This window comes from Dermacentor andersoni, chromosome 7 (genome assembly GCF_023375885.2).
Source record: "Dermacentor andersoni chromosome 7, qqDerAnde1_hic_scaffold, whole genome shotgun sequence".
Classification (NCBI taxonomy): domain Eukaryota; kingdom Metazoa; phylum Arthropoda; class Arachnida; order Ixodida; family Ixodidae; genus Dermacentor; species Dermacentor andersoni.
In genome coordinates, this window is record NC_092820.1 from 11342107 (window position 1) to 11365371 (window position 23265).

General features: G+C 44.2%; 1 protein-coding gene across 2 annotated transcripts in view; it reads left to right on the forward strand.

Annotated features, from left to right (window-relative positions):
* brun (trafficking protein particle complex subunit brun) overlaps positions 1 to 23265 on the forward strand; it is a 642817-nt gene that overhangs the window by 84692 nt on the left and 534860 nt on the right. The window contains exon 4 of one of the 2 annotated variants that reach the window (XM_072289153.1): positions 2769 to 2977. In XM_072289153.1, coding sequence (XP_072145254.1) covers positions 2769 to 2977 — 209 coding nt within the window. The remainder of the gene's footprint in view (positions 1 to 2768; positions 2978 to 23265) is intronic. The other variant, XM_072289154.1, reaches the window with a different exon arrangement.

The window sequence follows — 23265 nt, forward strand, 5'->3', positions numbered from 1 at the left end:
GGAGCGAGTTCGCTAACACAATATCCTTGTGGTCTGCCAAGCCAAGGTCTGCGTGGCCAACAAAACAATCTTGCTGCTTGTGGTACTGCAGTTTCTCTTTCACTCGCATCTCATCAACGATGAGAGAGCACACCCTGGACTGGGGTGACTGCAAATTCTGGCATTCTTTTTTTAGCCGTGCTTCAACAAACTTTGTGAAGCCAGTCTCTCGAATACCGACATATGCAGAAGACCGTTTCTGCTAGGCAGTTTCAGAAGTTCCTTACCCCGCATATGCTCATAGGCCCTTGTTGATAAGTGCCTGAGAACAACGCAGTGACGAGTTGTCTCCTCAGACCAAGTGGGTCTTTTCTTCTGGAAGTTTCTGATCTGGTCGAGCAGAAACAATGCAGCAGGTTGCTTTTCTGAGGCTGCCTTTCTTATGTAACAAATTTCATTCGTAAGGTTGTCCTCTTTCAGGCAATTCAGCTCCAGGTTATATCTGTCAACTCTCTGTCGAAGTTGCTGGATTTGTATCTTGAGGTCTCTTTCTTTCCGCTTCCATTTTGTCCTTTCCTCAATAAGCAAGCCTGGTGGTGCCTTGCTATCCACTTGGACGCTTCGATCACGCTTTGCCGTGCCTCTGCAATAGCGGGTGTCGCACTGGCCCACCGGCTCATGCGCGCAAAATGACACCTCCATAAAAACGTCTTCTTCCTCCTCGGCCATTGGTTTGTCGGAGAATAAAGATGGCAGCCAGATCGATGGGGACACAACAGCTTGAGAAGCATCTGTCTGTAGCACAACGGTAACACATACTCACTTGATTACACTTGATAAACTTCTCTCCTGTACAGCTTTTGGCTGAAGATGACGGGGGTAATCGTCAAACATGCACGGCACAGTACCCTTCTTGAGCCTTCGATAAAATCTTCTTGCTTAAAGTGCCGGCTACAAACCTTTGTGAAGCACGACGAGTTGTTTGGGGTCCCTCTGTCCCGCCAGACTGCAGCAAGCCATTTTTGCCTCAACTCCAAGTCCGACGGCACCTTGTGAAACGATATCCCGGCAGTTTTCATCTTCTTGTCAGACTTGCACAGAGGCACACAGCAGCATGCCATTTCAGATGAAATGCGTTCACACAGAAAAAAGTGCACAGTGAGGACGCACTCGAACAGAACCAGTGCCCTCCTCTGACAACGGATGAGAAAAAAAATGCGAGAGGATCGCGCCAGCGGCGAGAGCTACCCTTAGTGTTCCTGTATATACAGGAACACTAGCTATCCTATTTGCGTGGCGTCCCGCGCGGCCGCCAAGAGCAGTAGAGAGGAGCAAGTATGGCGGCGTTGGGAGAGCGTATTGCCGGGCGCTAAAGCATAGAGGAGGCGCTGGTACGAGCAAGCGTCGCTCGCGCCGACACGCCCCGCTGGCGAGAGCCGCCGTAGCTGTTGGTGACCGCCGGCTTTTTTCTCCACCACCGAGGGTTGCGAGCTGGATACAGGCGGCCGCCGAAGTCGTGGCGCCGAACTGGCCACAGCATCACCATTGCCCGGAATGGCTCGATCGTAGTCCGGGGCAGCAGCGCAGAAAATGTGCAGGTGACAGCAAACCAGGGGTCACTCCACTCACACTGCGTACACTCTACACACTCGGCAAACACTGAAGTAGTGCAAGGGAGAAGAATTCTGCCTGGGCATCGCCCACGTGGTACGATGTTCAACTCGGCTGGCAAAAGATCGGGTGGCTACTCAGATGCTAAGTTCACATGAGCGAAGCTCGCTTCCTTGAGTTGAACGAGTAATTTCAATTCGTGCGTGGCTAACTAGAACGAGGGAAGCAAAGCGCAACACCTAAACGCCACTGTCCACCAAGTTGTGTCCCTCCACGTGCGACAGGCAGCTTCGTAAAGCCTTAGGCCTAAAGCGTCGCTACCCTGACAACAAGCGACATCCAAAAAACAACGCCCAAAATGGGAGCTAAACAGGCAGCCGCGAGGAGACGTCAGCTCCGTTGGGTGGTCCTACCCCGCTCGTATATAATAAAATATATTTGCGCTTTCTTTCGCTCAATTTCGATACGATATTCGAATTCGGAGGCTTGAAAACCATTACGTACAGATGTTCACTCATTTTTTCAGGAAAACCTTTCAGCTTCCCTTTAATGCCTGGTTGTTCGCGCGTACAGTCACGTGAACAGTGGCGCGTTCGAAGGAGGCCTCGCGAGATGGTCTCGCAGAAGCATGGATCGGCGCACGCGCGGAACGTCCGCACCGATTTCCGATCCACAGCCAAAGAGGAAGAGCCTTCTCTTTTCCGCGCCCAAGTAACCCCGCTGCTAGGTGGTATTAGCAGAGCCACACTCCCGCCATCTCTCGCGATGCGCGTCAACCACACCAACTGCCGCGGGCATCAAGCCACGCGGCGAAGCCGGATTACAGGAGACGGGAGCTATGCGGGAAAACAACATATCAGGGGACGCGTGAGAGTCGTGCATCCCCACACTATGAAAATTGTTCATTGGAGTCTATGATGCCAGAGCTGCTTAATTTTTCGAAGCATTCTTGTGAAGAAGCAGGGGCTTTCTGTAGATTGAAATGGCTTCTTAACATTAGAATAATCTGGAATAGTTCCTGTGAATGTTTTAATGATGGGTATGCTGCAGTAATTATTTTTCGTGTTTGGACTAATTTGATTGGGCATGGTTGACAATGGAACCATCATCTTGGCATTAGTTTTTCTTGGTTTACTGCCTTGATCAGTTTATTTCCATAGGATACCTCTTTGCTGTAGCAGTGTTTCTCGCTGTGGCTGCAGCTTTACCCAGAGCTGGAAGGTGACAAGCTGGAGCGGGACATTGGAGAGTTTGCAGCGTCGCTGGCGTGGGTACTCGAGTCGCGCCGTCTGGAGCGGTTGTTTGATCGGCACAGCCCATCGGCTTCAGCACTGCCCTTGCTCAAGGCCCCTTTTGAAGACTTTGTCGGCCTTGATACAGAGTCCAGGTAAGGGTTCTTGCAGTGGCAGTGCGAATAGATCAATTCTAGTGGTGTAGACCCCCCATATCTGCTGTCTGGTATAGGTGACTCAGTGATTGGAATGATTGATAATGCCAAATGCAATGCCTGTGGTGGCGAACAAACTTTCTGTACCTGTGAAAATGAAAAGCTTGACCTCTGCACAGCTCTACTTGAGCTAGATGAAATACTTTTCTTGTTCTTGAGATCGCATAGTGCAGCTGCAAAAGGCCACAACTGTTGAAAAGCTGCTTGAATGTCAATAGCATACTACATATTGTTATGAGGGAAAGTGTTAAGCATTGACAATATCTCTAAGCTCTTTTGTGAGTTTTCTTCATGAACAACAATGAAGTAAAACTGTTTACCTTTGTAAGTTTCAGAATTCAAACATTGTGAAATTTTTTAGGTGACCACTATAAAATTTTAAAATATAGACAATAAAAAGTATGCCTAAGCACAAGTACAGACTGAACACACTTGAGTGGTTGAGTGGCCAGTTGCGGAATGCAATAGCATTCGTAGCTGCTACCTCAAGGTAACTACTATGCTCCACGTATGTTTCTCCTATAGCCCATGGACCCGGCCAGCAGCATGGTCATGTGTGGTCTCATTGCAGTGTTGGTCCTTGCTTTTTTTTTTTTTCAGTGGATGGCAGCCAACTTGGCCAAAGTGCAATTCCATCTGTACGTGTATTGGCATTCGTGTGCATCTGATTATGTACATATGTTTGTATCATGTTCTGATTGTTATAATTGCAGCGATGCAAACATTTCAATAAAAAAAATATATATTGTGCCACAGGCATTTATTAAACTTTGTGTTGAAATGTACAAAGCATGGCCGCCATGTAATGGCCAAGATAGCGAACAGCATTGGCAAAAAATGTGATGCAGATCCTGTCCACTTGTTGGAATTGGCAGGAACCAAAGCTTTCATGCAACGGTCATTTATATTCTATAGGACTATCTGCAATGTGTACAATTCTCATTATTTTCATCCAATGCAATATGGACTCCTATGCAATGTTTACTTATGCATCGTACAGGTTACAACTTTAATGTTCACTAAGACTAGACCAACTTATGAGGATGAGGTCATGTGAGCCTGGCTGGGTGGACTTTTGAGTAATGTGCACACTCATGCCATCAGATACCACCATGGAATAAAACGGTAAGCATGGAATAAATGAACAAGCAAATGCACCTCACAATCTAAAAAAAAACAGAAAAAAGAACAAAATGCCCAAATGTCATGCTGTCTTTGTATATCTTGCAGGTTGCATGACGCTTACTTGAGAGAGGCAGTAATGATGGGATATGGTTATGAATTTTTGCAGTAATACATGTAATGGCAAACTCATTAGTAACTTTGCTATTGTCTTGTTGGGCACGGCGTATGCCTTTTAATACGGCTGCACACTTTATTAACTGCGAACGTGCAAGAACCATCTCGGCAATCGCAGCAATCGGTGTGACCAATTGGTTGGTTGCAGCTATGGGGGGGGTGCTTCGACACCTGCGACTATGATTTCTGCATGCAACCGAAATCGTACTTCCAGTGCAACGAAAATCTCATCATGTGAAACAGGCTTTAGGCGCAAATGAAAGCGTGTGAGGGGGAGTCAAGAAAGATGGTCGTTTGACGAGCGCTGGTTATGGTACGTTGCCAAGGCATGATTGTTGGCCGTATCGCCAGCACCTCCTCAAAACCAAAACTAGCGAAACCTAGTTGGTCCAGTTGGCACTGATTTCACCTAAGCTGTCAAGCCAAACCAAGCCACTAAGTTGAGTAGTGTGGAAAGTTAGGCAAAGTAGTGATTAATCATCATACCTTGTGGATGAAGCAGCACACTTACCAGGACAAAGTGAAGAGAACACAAGGAAACACAACACTCTCTGCACTCCCAACTACTTTATTTCAGAGCAAAGTCTTCATATTTATATGCCTGCGCACCCTTGCATGTCAAAGATGTGCAAAAGAAGACTAAAAGCACTTTTAAATTTACATACCTGCGCACACTTAGGCGACAAAGATAGCCAGAATATATTACATGGTGGGCCATAAGCAGAGAGTTTTCATTTCTTGCGGAAGCGAGGGGGGGGGGGGTGACCAGCTTTCTGAACCCCATATTACATATACATATATATTTCTTGCACTTGAAAAAACTTCGAAAAAGACCTCGAAAGAGACCTCGAAAAATTGAGCACGGAAGTGATGGTGTTATATGAGTATACACAAGACCTTATAGTAGGAGACAGTTCAATTTCACAGCCCGAGTCCTTTCGGTGGTGTAATCTTCCTTTGTGTAATTGTCGCATACTTTGCTATCACTAGTACTACTTTGCCTTTCCGGTGAAACTGCAACCTCTCTCTCTCTCTTCTTTCTATGAGTCTGAGCATAGGCGCTGCTGCACATGATTGCTGTTGATTCTGATTTTGAGCGAATCCGGCTTTGCCTCATTTCGGTTGCTGAGTGAATTATAGTGTTCCTCAACTATCATGCACCAATACTTAAAAATTATTTCTAAAGGTATGGATAGCCTGTGCATAGGGAATGGATATGTTGCTGTATGTTCACCACACTTCAAATTGCTTTGTGGGCTTTTTTGGCCATGAAAAAAACCTATAGACTTCAGGGACCCCTTCGGCAGACTCTTTTATCAATGGCGTCTGAAATGCATATGAAAGTTGTGTGCATCAGTATTGCTTCTCTTTCCAGTAAGCAATGCTAATGACTCATGAAAAAGTAAATTATAATAATTTACAACATTTATTAGTGATGGAAACATAGTTGCATGCAAAGGTCATAAACATATATAGGGCGGATCAGTTAACTATCATGCACCAAGATTTAAAAAAAGACCAATGCATTACTCAAAGAAAACCTAGTGCATATCGTTTCCACTACAGTGGAGTAGTGGCCAGTAACTCTTTCGTTGCTGAGATTTAATTTGGTAATTGCAATTAATTACCTAAGCCGAGAAGTACTGTCCTAATTTTCGTTCATTTTTTTCATTTTCAATTATTATTACTGTTAGCCCATTTTTTGAGCCGTTACAGGGTGGAAAATATTTGTTGCAATGAAGAAAATGCATTGGCAATCACAGCCTTGTAGACAAGTTGATACAAAATATTAATATGCACAACCTGTGGCTCACAACAAAATACAAATGCGGTAGTAGAAGCACACACAGCAACATCAATGTTTCCGAGTAGGTGAAATTTGCTACAAACGAGCTGTCGCGGTTAATTTGGTAGGTCAAGGTCATAGTTTCTCACTATAACACCTAGAGGGAAATCTAGCGCCACCGTCTATGGGAATTTCTTAAGGGGGCACCGTGCCGTCATGGGAATGACGGTATATGTGTCTGCGAGGCTTGTGTTGGCTGGTGTTGTAAGAGGCTTCGTCTAAAACGCGGATATGGCTACAGAAATAATGCGTTCTCAATGTAAAATCTTCATAAAATGTTTCCATTCATGCATATTACATCTTTACTCACCTACAATGCATGACCAAGCGAAGTAAAGCAAGAACAGACGAGAAACTGTTTCAACGCAAGCGCGAACCTTGTCGTCTGTCCTCCAACTTTAGCGGCCCGCTGATACTTTTTACGTAACATATAATCGTACACGCACTAACAAGTTCTCGTAGTTAAACAAAACATGTTTTTGTGTAATAATAAAACCAAAACAGCTTTTCAGATGCTGTTTTAGTAGAAAATTAATCATTGTGACAGACGGAACGGTGCTCGCCAAGCGCGTCTTTAAGGTGTCCTGTCTCTCCGAGAACGATGCCAATCAGAAGTCACAATATACCGGCATTCCCATGTATATACCACAGCGCAGCAGCGCCAGATTTCCCTCTAGGTAATGTAGTGAGAAACTCTATGGTCAAGGTAAAGGTGTATAGATTTTTCAAACAAACTGACAGTGTCTGTGCATTATGTGCTGTGGCAGCGAGTTCCATTCGTCAGTTGTTCGTGGGAAGAATGAATATTTGAATGTGTTGATCCGAGCTTGGAAGGGTGTAAGTTGTTGGTTGTGACTGTTCCTCGATGTTCGGGCTGAGCACTGCGTTATGTACAGTCTGGTGTTTATGTTAAAGAAGTTGCCCAGCAAAAGATAGAGGAACTTAAGTCTAGCAACTCTTTTTCACTCTAGCAGTTGGGGTAATTTAAGTTCTGACAACATCCCCGAGACTGAATCCGTGGACTTATATCTAGACAGAATAAATCTAGCCGCCATTCTTTGTACTTTTTCAATCCTTGCTATCTGGTTTTTCGTATAGGGGTCCCACACAATACAGCCATATTGCAAAGTTGGTCTAATAAGTGTCAAATAGGCGTTTAGTTTCGCTGTTGCGGTTGCCTTCCCTAGTTCCCGGCACAAAGTTCACATTTTTCTGTCGGCTGCACTACATAAGCTATGAATGTGCCTATCCCGATTTAAATTTTCACTTATCGTTACGCCTAGATACTTGAAGTAGCTTACTTTCTGTAATTTGTGTCCTTCATTTTCGTATTCAAATGGAAGAATATCTTTTATTTTCTTTGTTATTCTTCTAAATGACTTTTCGCTATGATTTATTTTTATTTTCCATTTTGTGCACCAGCCATGGACACTATTTAATACCGTGCTTAAGGTAATTTGATCTTCTTTGGATGTTATATGTGAGTAAAGCAGGCAATTGTCTGCGAGTAACTGAACCTTAACACCATAGGAAACTGTCTCTGCAATGTTGTTGATATAACACAGAAATAAAATCGGACCGACCACAGAGCCCTGGGGAACACCTGATGAAACACTCGGAATGCCACATTTTGCGCTGTTGATTTCCACATAATTCATTCTATTTTTAAGGTATGATTTAATCCAAGCAACAATAGTACTATTTATTCCAAAATTCTTTAGTTTCCTTATAAGTTCTATGTGTGGAACCTGATCGAACGCTTTTGATATATCAAGACAAATTGCATCTACGTGATTTTTTTCATTGATTGCTTTTGCTAACTCGCGGACTCTTTCTACGAGCTGGGTGATCGTTGACAATTTGTGTTTAAAGCCATGTAGATTAGAATTGAACACATTTGGGCCCTCAAGGTAATCAAGTAAACTTTCCGATATTATATGTTCTGGTATTTTGCAGCATGCGGACGTGATTGAAATTGGCCTGTAGTTTTCAACACAATGTTTGTTTCCGGTTTTGTTAACAGGTATAACTTTCGCTCTTAACCAGTCGGAGGGCAATTTTCGCTTATCCAGGGATAAGCTGAAAATAATGTTTAAATATTAGGCACCCATTCTGCATAACATATTAAAAACTCATTTGGGATGTTGTCAGGACCGACTAACTTTTTTGTGTAAATATCTAGCAAAAGCGATAACATTTCTTGCTCAGATATAGTGCTATCTGGCATGCCTTCCTGTTCATGGATACTTTCTGCGCAGAGGTCTGCACTTTGAACTTCAGAAGGCATGAATACAGAGTGAAAGAACCCGTTACATTTTTCAGCAATTTCTGTGTGATTGGTTATGATGTGGCCTCCGAAATCTGTGCACAGAATGCTGTCTTTCGTTGGAGCTATGTGACGCCAGAAACGTTGTGCTGAATATTTCATAAAAGAAGGTAAGGTCCCGGAAAAATATTTTTCTTTTGCTGAAATTAATTTGCGCTTAAGCGGAGATGATACTTGTGAAATGTCATCTTGTTTTCTTAGGTTGTTTCTTTTCATGTGTTTCAATTTGTGTTTTAACTGAATTATTTCCCGATTAACCCATGGGTTATGCTTTCGTACTTGTTTTTCCGTTGAGGTACAAGTTTTTCTACACAATAATTGATTATTCTTTTCAATTTCGTCCACAAGATATCAATGTCATTCAATCCGTCGAAAGAGTAAAGTTGCTTTTCTAAGTAGTCTGAAATGCTGACGTCGTCAGCCTTGTTGAAATCTCTAACGAAGATTTTTCCTTTTTTTTATTTTTACATGGTAGACCATTTTTTGCGCGAAGTATAACAAGCTTGTGGTCTGAAAGTCCTTCAATATTTACCTCATATTCATGTATTTTTTCATTTACGAACACCAAGTCTAGCAATGTTTCTCTTGTGGGTCCACTTCTAGTTATCTCATTCACAACTTGTGTTAAGTTTTGATTAAATGTGATGGCCAACAGGGTGTCACAGTTTGTAGTGTCGGAAGAACCTCTTCCAAGACTGTCCCATTGTATACCCAGAAGATTAAAGTCTCCCGCTACTATCAAACGTGCGCTGGCAGGTACATTACAGCACAGATAGTCTTGGATTGATTTCAAAAATGTTAGAGGGGCATTTGGGGGTCTATATACTGCTCCATGTACACAGAAAACGCCGTTAAGTTTAAGCTTGCACCAAATACTTTCAGTTTCAGGACACTCTTTCAATCGTACGACGTCAATTTCTTCTTTAAAGATGATAGCCACACCGCCGCCCCATGTGTCGCAATCTTTGCCGATAACCCCATAACCAGGCGGGACTATTTCAGAATCGGCAATTGCGGCACACAACCAAGTCTCCGTAACATGTGGATTGTGCTGCATTAGAAGGTGCTCAAGCTCAACTGTTTTATTTGCTAGGCTTCGCGCATTTACATTGATAAGATAAAATTATCTGTATCTGCTTTGTAACGTCAAGCAGACTCGTCTTCACTTGCATGCTGCCGGTCAAGTTTCACTCTGCACCCTGCTCATTGTTCCATGCAAACGCCTCGTTATCAATAAAAGCCCTATCGTGCACGAGCCGCACCTTTACCCCTCTTTGCCTTTCCATTTTTGTGCACGCCCACAGGTTCCTGTGTTTTTGCGACATTGCTTGTGAGTAATCATTCGATACAGAAATTTTTGTTCCCTTCAGCTTCTTGCAATTCGTTAGTACTGCCATCTTTTCATTACAGTAAAAAAATTTTGTTATCACTTCTCGTGTTATGTTCCTGCTTTTCTTGCCGAGTCTGTGGATTCTTTCCACAGAGCTAATCTTCACATCGAGTCACCCTTCGAAAACATCACACAAAACTTACTGCTTAAGTTCATCTGAAGTCTCGCTCACGTTTTCCATGATTCCAAATACGACTAAATTGTTTCGGCGTTGTCGGTCCTCCAAGTCAGTAATTTTTTGTTGCTGCTGCTAAATCGTTAATTTCATCTCCTGCACCATTTTTTTGAAGTTCTGTTCTACTTTCCTGCACATTCATTAGGGTATTGTGCAGCTGCTTGATTTCTAGCTTGACAGTACCTAGTTCCTCATGAAACGTGGATTGGTTTGCCTTAATTTGGCTCACATCTTTTATGAGATATTTCTGGCCTTTCAATAGTTCTTTAAGCATTTCCTCGACATGATCCGGCCTGGAGTTATACTCCACGTCGCCTGACAGCATTTGAATGCATATCAGAGCATTCTCAACACAAGCCGTTGGGCATGGCAGAACAATAATGAATCGATTGTCACTTTGGAAGCACTTTCCATGCTTATTAACCTATAAAAACAGGGTGTACATTTTAGGCTTCATTTCTTGTGTCCCGCTGTGCTCACAGATGAGTTCACGCGCTCCATTGTCACTGCTGCGGTTCCTCGTCCATGCGCATGTGTTGAGCCACTCCAGGCAGCGGCAGGCCACACAGGTAGGCGTAGCTGGTGGACTTCGATGCTTGAGACAAGGAGGCATGGGTCCAGAGCCAGCGCCAGGGCAGACGCACCGCAAAGAATAATCTGTAAAAACAGGGTGTGCATCATTTCAGGCTTCATTCCTTTTGTCCCGCCATGCCCGAAGTGTCAGTGAGGCATTTGTAAGCACCCCAAAATGACATCTCACAGCAATGTTTTCAGCTAGGTACTAACTGTGTAAAATATTTTCCGACTGCAAAGAAACCTTACAAAGTATGAAAAATAGCACCTAACTGCGCTCCAACCTGCATCATAAAGCAGCGCCCTCAAATAACCTGATTGAAAGCAAATGCATTGCCTGTCGCAAACCCAAAGAGACAGTGCATCACCTTGATAATGGTACAGAAGGAGCCCCAACAGCAGGTTTCGCAGATTCGCAGCTATTCCTTACTCTCATTTCTATGTCGCACTTATTATCCATCTCTCAAGGCTGACTGATCACATTGATAATAAAAGCCCCTTGATAATGCTGCCAAAGCACCGCTCTGACCACGTACAAAATATGAAAAGCAGTGTAATAGGCGTAGAATGTTTCAAAATCCCGGCATTGCTCGCACCGCATCGGAAAAGTGCACGTGAAGCTATATTTCACGCCAGAAACTTGCTTTGGACGAAAGCCAAATTAAAGTGACCATTTTATTTTTCATTAAAGTGTACACATGCTGCAAAAATAGGTTCATGTCAAAAAATAAAAGTGAAATAAACAGACCGGGAAGCAACCAACGTGTAGAGAAAAGGCAAAACCAATGCATTGGAGAAAGTAAATATACCACTTCTAAATTAGCCAAATTGGCAATCAGGGTGCCTGTGAAAAAAAAAAGAGAGAGAGAGAGAGAGAGATAAAAAAAGAGAGACAAGAAAAAGTGATTTCAGTGTGCCCTTATTATCTATGAATTCATAAGCTCCATTGAACACCAGCCTAGAGGACGTGTTCAAATAGGTCTCCTTTTGCAGCTAGGTCTTCTACACAGTACTGAGTCCATTTTATCACATCTTCAGTACCTTTCTTGATGACCGACACCAGAATTCTATGGCAGACATCCATTATCCTTGCGTTGAACTAATCTGACTTCCGGCTCAATCATGTAAGCACGATCTTTCACATAACCCCAAAGAAAGAAATCGAGTGGAGAGAGGTCAGGTTACCTAGCCAGCCAATTTAAACGCCCATAGCTTCCAATCTATTGCGCATAAATAGTCGCATCCAGCCAGTTTCGGGCTTGGCTGCTGCTGTGTGCGGGTGCCTAATCTTGCTGATACCACGAAAGTGGAAGGCGTGACAGCGGGACTTTGCTGAGAAACTCATCCAACACTCCTTCAAGGATTTCATTCACCTAACGCTGCCCAGTCAGTATGTAATCGAACAATATGGAACCAATTATAACACCGGCGGAAATTCTGAACCACCGATTGAGTGACCACTGGTACTGGTGCCGATCATGATTTACCAAGTGTAGATTGGGATTCCTCCAATAGTGCGTATTATGCAAATTTACCAAGGCGTTTCTTCGAAAATTGGCTTCATCTGTGCACATGGTGCTGCTCAAAAATCCGGTGACTCATCGGCTTCTGTGAGGACCCAACTCAAGAAATCTAGACGATTCTACAGGTCCCTATCTTCTAAGCATTGGTGCAGGTTAAGGTGGTAAGGGTGAAAGGCCGTCATTTAGAATCCTACAAACTGACGACTTGGAAATTGGTACCTGGGCGGCCACGTCCCCGCACGCTAGCATGAGGGTTTGAGGCTATAACTGCTAGAACATTCATGCATAGGCTAGGACTCAAAGTCCTCCGCCACTTTTTCTTGAAGCTGCTGGTTTGTTTCAGGTTTTCAAAATTACTGATGATAGTCGGTGCATTTAGCCTACCGCCACACTTGCATAACTTATATTTATATATCTGTATATTGCTGCAACAACTTGGTCACATTAAAGTTGTGCGCCCTTCGTATTGGACACTGTGCACGCCGTACCATGGGGTTGTTCAGCAAAAACAGGCAGCAATCTTCGTGGCACGGGTAGCCAGTTGGACCCAGCTCGCATGCACCACGCGCATGAGGTATCATGCAAGAAGAATGAAGAAGACCGGTTGGAGGCCAGTTTTACAATGCGACTACCGGGGATTTCTTCACGACCACAGTGACCTTTAGCTGTGAGCACAGGTTCACCCTTACAAAATATCGTTGTTTTGTTAATTTGCATTCCTCAACATCGTTACATTTCTGATGGAGGTGCAGGGTATGAGTCGAAGCACCATGGACGAAAGTCAGCGTAACCCCGACCACCAGCGACTCCATCCCGTAGAACTGACACCTGTGCGCCAGCCGCCGTCTTTGAGGTGACTAGCCCAAATTCGGCCCTCTTCTCTTCACGCCAAGGCTAACTCAGACAATGGACACAGCCACAATAACTAGCCAGGTAACACCGGCACAGCTGGTCGTAAGCCAACCTCGCAAGCCGCCAACATTCCATGGCGACTCATTCGAAGACGTGGAAGACTGGTTGGAACTGTTCGAGAGAATGGCGAGCTTTAATGAATGGAATGAGAGACAGAAGCTCCGTAACATATATTTCGCTTTGGAGGACTTCGCAAAAATGTGGTATGAAAACCACGAACCTTCTTTGTCCTGTTAAGAGGAATTTCGATGACAGCTGCTAGCAACACACGCCAGCACAGATCGTAAAGAAAAGGCGGAAATTGCACTTCAAACTAGGAACCAGCTCACAAACGTGAACGTGGCGATGTATATCGAGGACATATCCCACGTGTTCAAGCGTGCTGATCCAAACATGAGTGAAGATAAGAAGCTGCGCCATCTCGTGCCTGGAGTAAAGCAGGAACTCTTCGCAATTCTCATCCGCAACCCACTGCGCACGATCGCCGAGTTCAGATACGAAAAAACGACCATCGAAAAGATGCTGGAACAGCGCGCTCGGCAATACAACCGTGAGGCAAGCTGTGCACCTGCCCATGTGTTCTCCGGAGGCGTGCCGAATGACCTTGAAGCCCCGCGGGAGCTCATCCGGTCAGTGATCAGGGAAGAGCTCAACAAGTTTCAGACACCTCACACTCCAACTGCACTATCTATCGTCGACATTGTCCGGGACGAACTGAGGCAGGCGATACGAGATCCAGAGCGTGAGCCACAGCTGATGTGGCACACCCCAACATACGCCAACGTACTCGGGCAACCTGAGTTAGCAGCAGTGTAGTCCACCTGTCGATGCCAACATAATGATGGCGTGACGTACACGCCTAAGTACTTGTACTCTGTAACTGGTGAAAGAGTAATACCGTTTATAGCGTAAGGTAATTTTCTTTCTAGTAAACGTCATACACACTGCTTTATCTAAGTTCAGCTTCATTTCCAATTTCTTGCACAATGTTTGTATTTTGTTTAAATCACTCTGAATTTGAAGGCAATAATTTTCACAGGTTATCTTACTATATAGTATACAATCATCTGCAAACATTATCATACACGACGTCACATCATCACACCTTCATTGATATCATTTATATAAAGCAAAAAAAGTAAAGGTCATAATATGGATCCTTGAAGGACCCCCGACGTCACCTCAACAATGCTCCACTCTTTACCATTCACAAGAACATACTGCCATCTTGACCTTAAGTACTCAGAAACCCAGTTTGATTTGAACAATAATATTATAATGTGACAGTTTTTGTAACAATAAATCGTGAGGGACCAAATTGAAGGCTTTTTTTAAAACTCGGGAAAATACAATCAACAGCTGTGCGATTATGTGCAATTATTTAGCAACGTCATGAGAAAACTCTGTTAACTGCGTGACAGTTGAGAAGCCCATGGGAACCCATGTTGGTGCGTGTTTCACTGGAAATGGTCATTTATATGTTTTATTAAGGCTGTGTATAGGATGTGCTCAAGTATTTTACAGCACACACTGGTCAACGAAACAGGTCGATAATTTGAGACGACGCTTCAGGACCTTGACCGTTGGACCATTAGGGGGAACAGAATGGGTGCCAAGGGAACGGAAGCGCAGTCGAGGACGGCAGAAGACTAGGTGGGGCGATGAAATTAGGAAATTCGCGCGTGCTATTTGGAATTATTTGGTGCAGGACAGGGGTAATTGGAGATCGCAGGAAGAGGCCTTCGTCCAGCGGTGGACATAAGATAGGCTGATGATGATTATGAACTCAAAAAACAAAGCGTTGGCTGACGCCGTGATGCAGGTGTGCTCATCCTAACCAATATAAACGTTAAAGCAGTGCAACCCAACACTGAGGGGTTGTGTATGGGCTGAGAGTATGTCAGGACATTTGAGATTCACTTTCCAGCTGCTGAGAGGGAATCTCACTTGTGACAAAGTTCGGGCCTCATACCAATGAGCTTGCTTTCGGTTTATATAAATAGCTCATATTCGAAAATATTTGCTTCTGTAAGCACCTCTTTTTATTCGTATTTGAAAATGTTTGACTCAATTTGCGATGGGCTCTACCATCTCTATTTTTAAAGATATTTTATTCGCAGTGCACCTTACTAACCCCTCACTTGTTCTTTTTTTTTTTTGAGTAAGATAAACACTAGTTCTTACTATTCAGACTGGATTAAGCCTTTAACTCTCTCTGTATCGTGCCCACTGGGCATCGTTAGCCAGTTAATCCTTTGAAACACCTGTTTCGTCCACGCTGCTCATGGACACACTGCACTATCGGACGTGAAGGAAAACTATCATTTTGTTTCCTATGCAGTTCGCCTTCTTTCCCCCAGGTGGTGCTTTTTGAATGTGTCCCAAAGTTTTCGCACTCATCAAAGTAGAAAGCAAAAATGGCCGCCCCTTGTAGATAATTTGAAACGCTGCTTTCAAGACTTTCCGCGCCATTCATGGACACTCTGCACCATAGGACGTGAAGGAGCAGGACTATATCTATGTTTTCTAGGCAGTTCGCTTTTTTTGCCACCAGGCGTTAATATTTTAATGCACTCCGAAGTTTGGCGATCATCAAAGCAGAAAGCAAGAATGGCCAGCATGTGCACTTCGAAAGATCGCAGATCTCGTGATTCTGCTGTGTTTGTGGCTGACTGTATCCATAAATCGAGCAGCGGTGAGTCTGAGGATGCTAACTTTTTCTCAGACTTTGACTCTGAGACCAACGATGCAAGTCAGCCCAGAACATTAATGGCTGCAGCCTGGGACTCCCAACTGTAGTGCTTGTACTTAAATTTTTGTAGTGGAATACCTTTTCAATGAAAAGTTTCGATTTTTTACGAGATATTGCCAATTAGATGGCAGTACATTGTGTATATCTTAATTTTCGTTACATTCTTTTCTTAGTAGATACAAGCATGTCTTTACAAACTATGTTCAGTTTTATCCCACAATCTTGATTTTGGCAATTTGTCTTTTTTATGACATCTCGTTAATAAAAATTTTATGCCTAAATATTGTGTGCAGTAGCTCCTTCAGAAAAAAAGAATCTGGTGTAACCTACAAGAAACATCTATTTTCCCCATGGTAGGGAAAGAGTTCATGTGGGAATCAATGTTTCCCTCCAGTGACCTTACTGTTCCAAAAGTCACTGACCTATTTGGTGGATGTCATCTTCTCTACAAGATGGAGGCAAACAGTATGGACAGTCTACACTTGGGAAATGTTAGCATATGCTTTCTCATGTAGGTAAATTTATTCACATTTATTGTTGATGAAACTCTGCACGTCAGCCCAGCACATATTTTACCAAGCTTATTAGGTGTTGAAAAAAATGCTTATTGACCGTACCTGCTACCCACAGTATTTAGGTTATGCGCAGTCTTGTTCGCATATGTTATTGGCACGATTTTTTTCCTGCTGTCATTCTTTTCTATTATGCTCCATCTGAAAGCCATTACACACGTAACAAACCAACTTATCAGCTGATCTGCACAGCCGATGTTTTTAATATCCTGTTTTCTTTGGCCTGATAACTTGTTGGCTGTAGCTTTCATTAATTTTTTTCCAGGCAAGACTTAGCTAAGGCTGCACATAGTGATCAAAGAGCTATGAGTGTCCCTTTGAGTGCTTGAAATTGTAGCTAAGCAGGGGCTTTGCTGATCGTAGACTGTATGACCAAAAAACATGGTCTGCTGTGGTAGTTAATGCCACATACAAACACTGTAGTTTGCAGTTCGTTGGCCACTTAACCGTGAACTCCAGCCCTTGGCTGTTTTCCTTGAATACTTTTAAAATCTCTACCACTCGTCTGTCCAAAACACCATGTTCAACTATTGCCAAAAAATCATCCACAATATGGAAAACCCTCAAAGCAAGGCCATTAACATTTCAGTCAATCGCCTTGTCAGTTTTACTTAGAAAAATTTTGCTAAGTACCAGAGCAAACTTTGAGCCTATCAGACTTCTGTCATCGTCATCACTATCATCAGCCTATTCTATGTCCACTGCAGGACGAAGGCTGCTCCTTGCGATCTCCAATTACCCCAGTCCTGCGCCAAGCAATTCCAGCTAGTGCCTGTGAATTTCTTAATTTCATCACCCCACCTAGTATTCTGCCGTCCTCGACTGCGCTTTCCTTCTCTTGGCACCCATTCTGTAACCCTAATGGTCAGCCGATTATCTAACCTACGCATTACATGACCTGCCCAGCTCCATTTCTTTCTCTTAATGTCAATTAGAATATTGGCTATCCCTGTTTGCTCTCTGATTCACACCGCTCTCTTCCTGTCTGTTAACGTTATGCCTAACATTCTTCATTCCATCGCTCTTTGCACGGTCCTTATTTTTGAATTTCTTTTTCTGTCTCCAAGTTTCTGCCCCATATCTGCAACACCAGTAGAATGCATTGATTGTATGCCTTTTTTTGCCTGCCTTTATAAGAAGCTCGCCGCTAAGGGATCACTTCAGTGGGTACGTCAGCTGGCCTCCCGTCCGGATCATGCTAAACCTGCTGCTGCTTTTTATGCATTTTGCTCCTAAAGATGACGGAAGCAGTCGCTGTTGACAGGGATTCTTCATGGCTGGTTCTTCGCACCACCATAGACAGCACTTGCACACCTGATACACCCGGACATTGGCTCATGTGGATGCCACCGTCTTCATGTTCTTTGACGCCTGCCTTTATAAGAAGCTCACCGCTAAGGGATCACTTCAGTGGGTACGTCAGCTGGCCTCCCGTCTGGATCATGCTAAACCCCCTGCTGCTTTTTACGCATTTTGCTCCTAAAGATGACGAAAGCAGTCGCTGTTGACAAGGATTCTTCATGGCTGGTTCTTCGCACCACCATAGACAGCGCTTGCACACCTGATACACCCGGATATTGGCTCATGTGGATGCCACCGTCTTCATGTTCTTTGACGCCTGCCTTTATAAGAAGCTCACCGCTAAGGGATCACTTCAATGGGTACGTCAGCTGGCCTCCCGTCTGGATCATGCTAAACCCGCTGCTGCTTTTTACGCGTTTTGCTCCTAAAGACGACGGGAGCAGCCGCTGTTGACAAGGATTCTTTGTGGCTGGTTCTTCGCGCCACCATAGACAGTGCTTGCACACCTGATACGCCCAGATATCGGCTCATGTGGATGCCACCGTCTTCTTGTTCTTTGACGCTTGCCTTTATAAGAAGCTCGCCGCCAAGGGATCGCTTCAGTGGGCACGTCAGTTGGCCTACCGTCCGGATAATGCTAAACCCGCTGCTGCTTTTTACACAGATTCTGCTCCTAAAGATGACGGGAGCAGCCACTGTTGACAAGGATTCTTCGTGGCTGGTTCTTCGAACCACCATAGACAGTGCTTGCACATCTGATACGCCCTGATATGGCTCATGTGGATGCCACCATCTTCATGTTCTTTGACGCCTGCCTTTATAAGAAGCTCGCCGCTAAGGGATCACTTCAGTGGGTATGTCAGCTTTTCTACCGTCCGTAACTTCTATATCTGCCCCTTTGCAACCTGGAATCCCTCGGGGCTCTGTACCAAGGCCTTTATTGTTCTTGATTTTCATAAATGATTTGGTTAGAGATCTTCCTGTTGTGGCACGGCTTTTCGCAGATGGCTGCATTATTCATAAAGAAATCTGCACTCTGGCAGATCAGGAATTATTAAACAATGTGTTAAATTGCATTCAGACATGGTGTTTCACGTGCCAAATGAGCATTAACATTAACAAAACAGTGGTAACGCAAGTAACACGTAAGGTTCAATCTTTTAAGTTCACTTACGTCCTCGATAGTACCAGTCTATCAGAAGTATTGAGTTATAAGTACCTAGGACTATTAATTAATCATGATCTTCATTGGAATGATCATGCGATCTACATAATTAAGACAGCTACGAAACGCTTAGGATATTTACGCAGATCTTTAGGTGACTTCCAGAATAATATGCGGATAATGAATACCTTCTTCCGCTAGCGGGATAGCTGAAAGTGGACGTGGAGGAGCCCGAATGGTGAGACTAGAAATGAAATAGACTTTATACTCTGCGCTGGCCCTGGCATCATACAAGATGTGGACGTGCTCGGCAAAGTGCGCTGCAGTGACCATAGGATGGTAAGAACTCAAATTATCCTAGACCTGAGGAGGGAATGGAAGAAACTGGTACATAAGAAGCCGATCTATGAGTTAGTGGTAAGAGGGCAAATAGAGGAATTGCAGATCAAGCTACAGAACAGGTATTCGGCTTTAACTCAGGAAGAGGACCTTAGTGTTGAAGCAATTAACGACATTCTTATGGGCATCATTAAGGAGTGTGCAATAGAAGTCGGTGGTAACTCCGTTAGACAGGATGCCAGTAAGCTATCACAGGAGACGAAAGATCTGATAAAGAAACGCCAATGTATGAAAGCCTGTAACCCTACAGCTAGAATAGAACTGGCAGAACTTTCGAAGTTAATCAACAAGCGTAAGACAGCTGACATAAGGAAGTATAATATGGATAGAATTGAGCATGCTCTCAGGAACGGAGGAAGCCTAAAAGCAGTGAAGAAGAAACTAGGAATAGGCAAGAATCAGATGTATGCTTTAAGAGACAAAGCCAGCAATATCATTACTAATATGGATGAGATAGTTCAAGTGGCTGAGGAGTTTTATGGAGGTTTATACAGTACCAGTGGCACTCACGACGATAATGGAAGAGGGAATAGTCTAGAGGAATTTGACATCCCGCAAGTAACGCCGGAAGAAGTAAAGGCTTGGGAGCTATGCAAAGGGGGAAGGCAGCTGGGGACGATCAGGTAACAGCAGATTTGTTGAAGGATGGAGGGCAGATTGTTCTAGAAAAATTGGCCACCCTGTATACGCAATGCCTCATGACTTCGAGCGTACCGGAATCTTGGAAGAACGCTAACATAATCCTAATCCATAAGAAAGGGGACACCAAAGACTTGAGAAATTATAGACCGATCAGCTTAGTGTCCGTTGCCTACAAAGTACTTACTAAGGTAATCGCAAATAGAATCAGGAACACCTTACACTTCTGTCAACCAAAGGACCAGGCAGGTTTCCGTAAAGGCTACTCAACAATAGGCCACATTCACACTATCAATCAGGTGATAGTGAAATGTACAGAATATAACCAACCCTTATATATAGCTTTTATTGATTACAAGAAAGCGTATGATTCTGTCGAAACCTCAGCAGTCATGGAGGCATTACAGAATCAAGGTGTAGACGAGCCGTATGTTAAAATACTGAACGATATCTATAGCGGCTCCACAGCCACCGTAGTCCTCCATAAAGAAAGCAACAAAATCCCAATAAAGAAAGGCGTCGGACAGGGTAATACGATCTCTCCAATGCTATTCACAGCATGTTTACAAGAGGTATCCAGAGACCTGGAGAGGGAAGAATTGGGGATAAAAGTTGGAGAATACCTTAGTAACTTGCGATTTGCTGATGATATTGCCTTGCTTAGTAACTTAGGGTACCAATTGCAATGCATGCTTACTGACCTGGAGAGGCAAAGCGGAAGGGTGGGTCTGAAAATTAATCTGCAGAAAACTAAAGTAATGTTTAACATTCTCGGAAGAGAACAGCAGTTTACGATAGGCAGCGAGGCACTGGAAGTGGTAAGGGAATACATCTACTTAGGGCAGGTAGTGTCCGTGGATCCAGATCATGAGACTGAAATAATCAGAAAAAAAGAATAGGCTGGGGTGCGTTTGGCAGGCATTCTCTGATCATGAACAGCAGGTTGCTATTATCCCTCAAGTGAAAAGTGTATAACAACTGTGTCTTACCAGTACTCGCCTACGGTGCAGAAAAATTGAGGCTTACGAAAAGGGTTCTACTTAAATTGAGGACGACGCAACAAGCTATGGAAATAAGAATTATGGGTGTAAGGTTAAGGGATAAGAAGAGAGCAGATTGGGTGAGGGAACAAAGGCGAGTTAATGACATCCTAGTTGAAATCTAGAAAAGAAATGGGCATGGGCAGGGCACGTAATGAGCAGGGAAGATAACCGATGGTCATTAAGGGTTACCGACTGGATTCCAAGGGAAGGGAAGCGTAGCAGGGGGCGGCAGAAAGTTAGGTGGGCGGATGAGATTAAGAAGTTTGCAGGGACGACATGGCCACAATTAGTCCATGACCGGGGTAGTTGGAGAAGTATGGGAGAGACCTTTGCTCTGCAGTGGGCGTAACCTGGCTGATGATGATGATGATTGTTTCACTTAATCTTGTATTGTTTCTTGCTTTATATATATGAGCTGCGATATCGAATACTCACTTTGTTATGCACAGTGCCGAGTGCTGTTACGCGCAACCTTAGGATGCTGTTGACACGGAATTGTATTCTTGTATTGATCATTTATTCTTGTATTTTTTAATGTTTCATACCCACTCCTGCCCAGGCCTGACACTCAGGCCGGCAGTATCTACCACATAAATAGATAAATTAGTAGCAAGTTGGCACCCAATCGCCCTCACAAGTTGTATTTGTAAACATTTTGAAAAAATGACAAACCATTGCCTTTACACTTCCTTGAGTCAAACAAAATTCTTGATCCATATCAGCGTAATTTTAGAGAAAGACGATCCACAACCGACCATCCCGTGCGCATCGAAGCAAGCATTTGCGATGCCTTCGTACATAAACAATCCTTCTTATCCGAGTTTCTTGATATGGAAGAAGTGTACGATACAACTTTGCGTTACGGAATCCTGCGTGACCTGTCAGTGTTGGGCATCTGCAGCAATATCATAAACTTTATAGAGAGCTACCTACACAACCTTACATTCCGTGTAAAAATAAGTAATGCACATTCATACAGGAAACTGGGGTACCCCAGGGAGGCGTACTCAGTTGCACGCTCTTTGTTGTTAACATGAACACGGTTTGTACATCATTACCACCAGCTATTTTTTATTCCGTCTACATAGACGACATACGAATAGGTTTCAAATCCTGCAGCCTAACAGCCTGTGAAAGACAAGTACAACCGTGTTTGAACAAAGTTTCTAAGTGGGCAGATGAAAACAGGTTGGCTTCCGTAGTGAACATGTGGACCTTAACCCTGTGCGTATTAGCATTGACATTACCACACTAGAGTATACACCTTCTTTTAAGTATCTTGACATATTTTTTTATAGGCGCCTGCACTGGCAAAATCATTTACGGTGGGGGCGGAGATGGCTTCAGGGTGCTATAAATTGATACAGGCTCATGACTACACGGTTCATACCTAAACCGTACCTAAACTGGTACGGTTCATACCTAAACCCGGCAAACCTCTGACGATCGATAACATGCGCCCTGTCTCGCTCACGTCCTGTGTGGGCAAGGTCATGGAACGCATGGTTCTCAAAAGAACCTGCGCAAGACGGGGTGTGGCCGCAAGACCTACAGCTATATTTAGGATTTCATAACAAATAGAACAGCAACTATCCAGATAGGAAATGAACGGTCAGAGCCTGTGGAGCTCGGAGACAGGGGTACCCCACAGGGGTCTGTCTTGTCGCCTCTGCTTTTCAACCTAGCACTCCTGCCTCTGCCCGAACTACTCAATCAGATTGAGGGCGTGGACCACGCGTTCTATGCCGACGATATAACGGTGTGGACGAACCGTGCGGGGTCCGATGCCTGGGCGGAGGAAGCCCTGCAGAGAGCGGCAACGACCGTCCACGAGTATGCCACGACCTGTGGCCTGAGCTGCGCTCCACAGAAATCAGAGCTGCTCATGGTACAGCCCGGAAGACCAAAAAAAGAGCCGCCGCCGAACATAATCATCACCATCGACGGCACAGTGATCAAACCAACGCAGCAGATCCGGATACTGGGCCTGCTGTTGCGCAGCGACGGCAAGGCGCACGCAGCCGTCAGCAAAATCAAGACCACATCAGAGCAAGTCCTGAGCATGATCCGGAGAGTCACCAACCGGAACAGAGGAATCAAAGAAGAAGACGCACTGCGCCATGTGCAGGCATTCGTCGTGTCACGCGTAACGTACTCCGCCCCGTACCTCCAGCTTGCGAAGGTGAACCGCGAGATGCTGAACACGACGATAAGAAAAGCAGTCAGACTCACCATGGGCATCCTAGTCTACTCGTCAACACAGAAGCTGCTGGAAATGGGTGCCCACAACACGGTGGAAGAGCTGGTGGAAG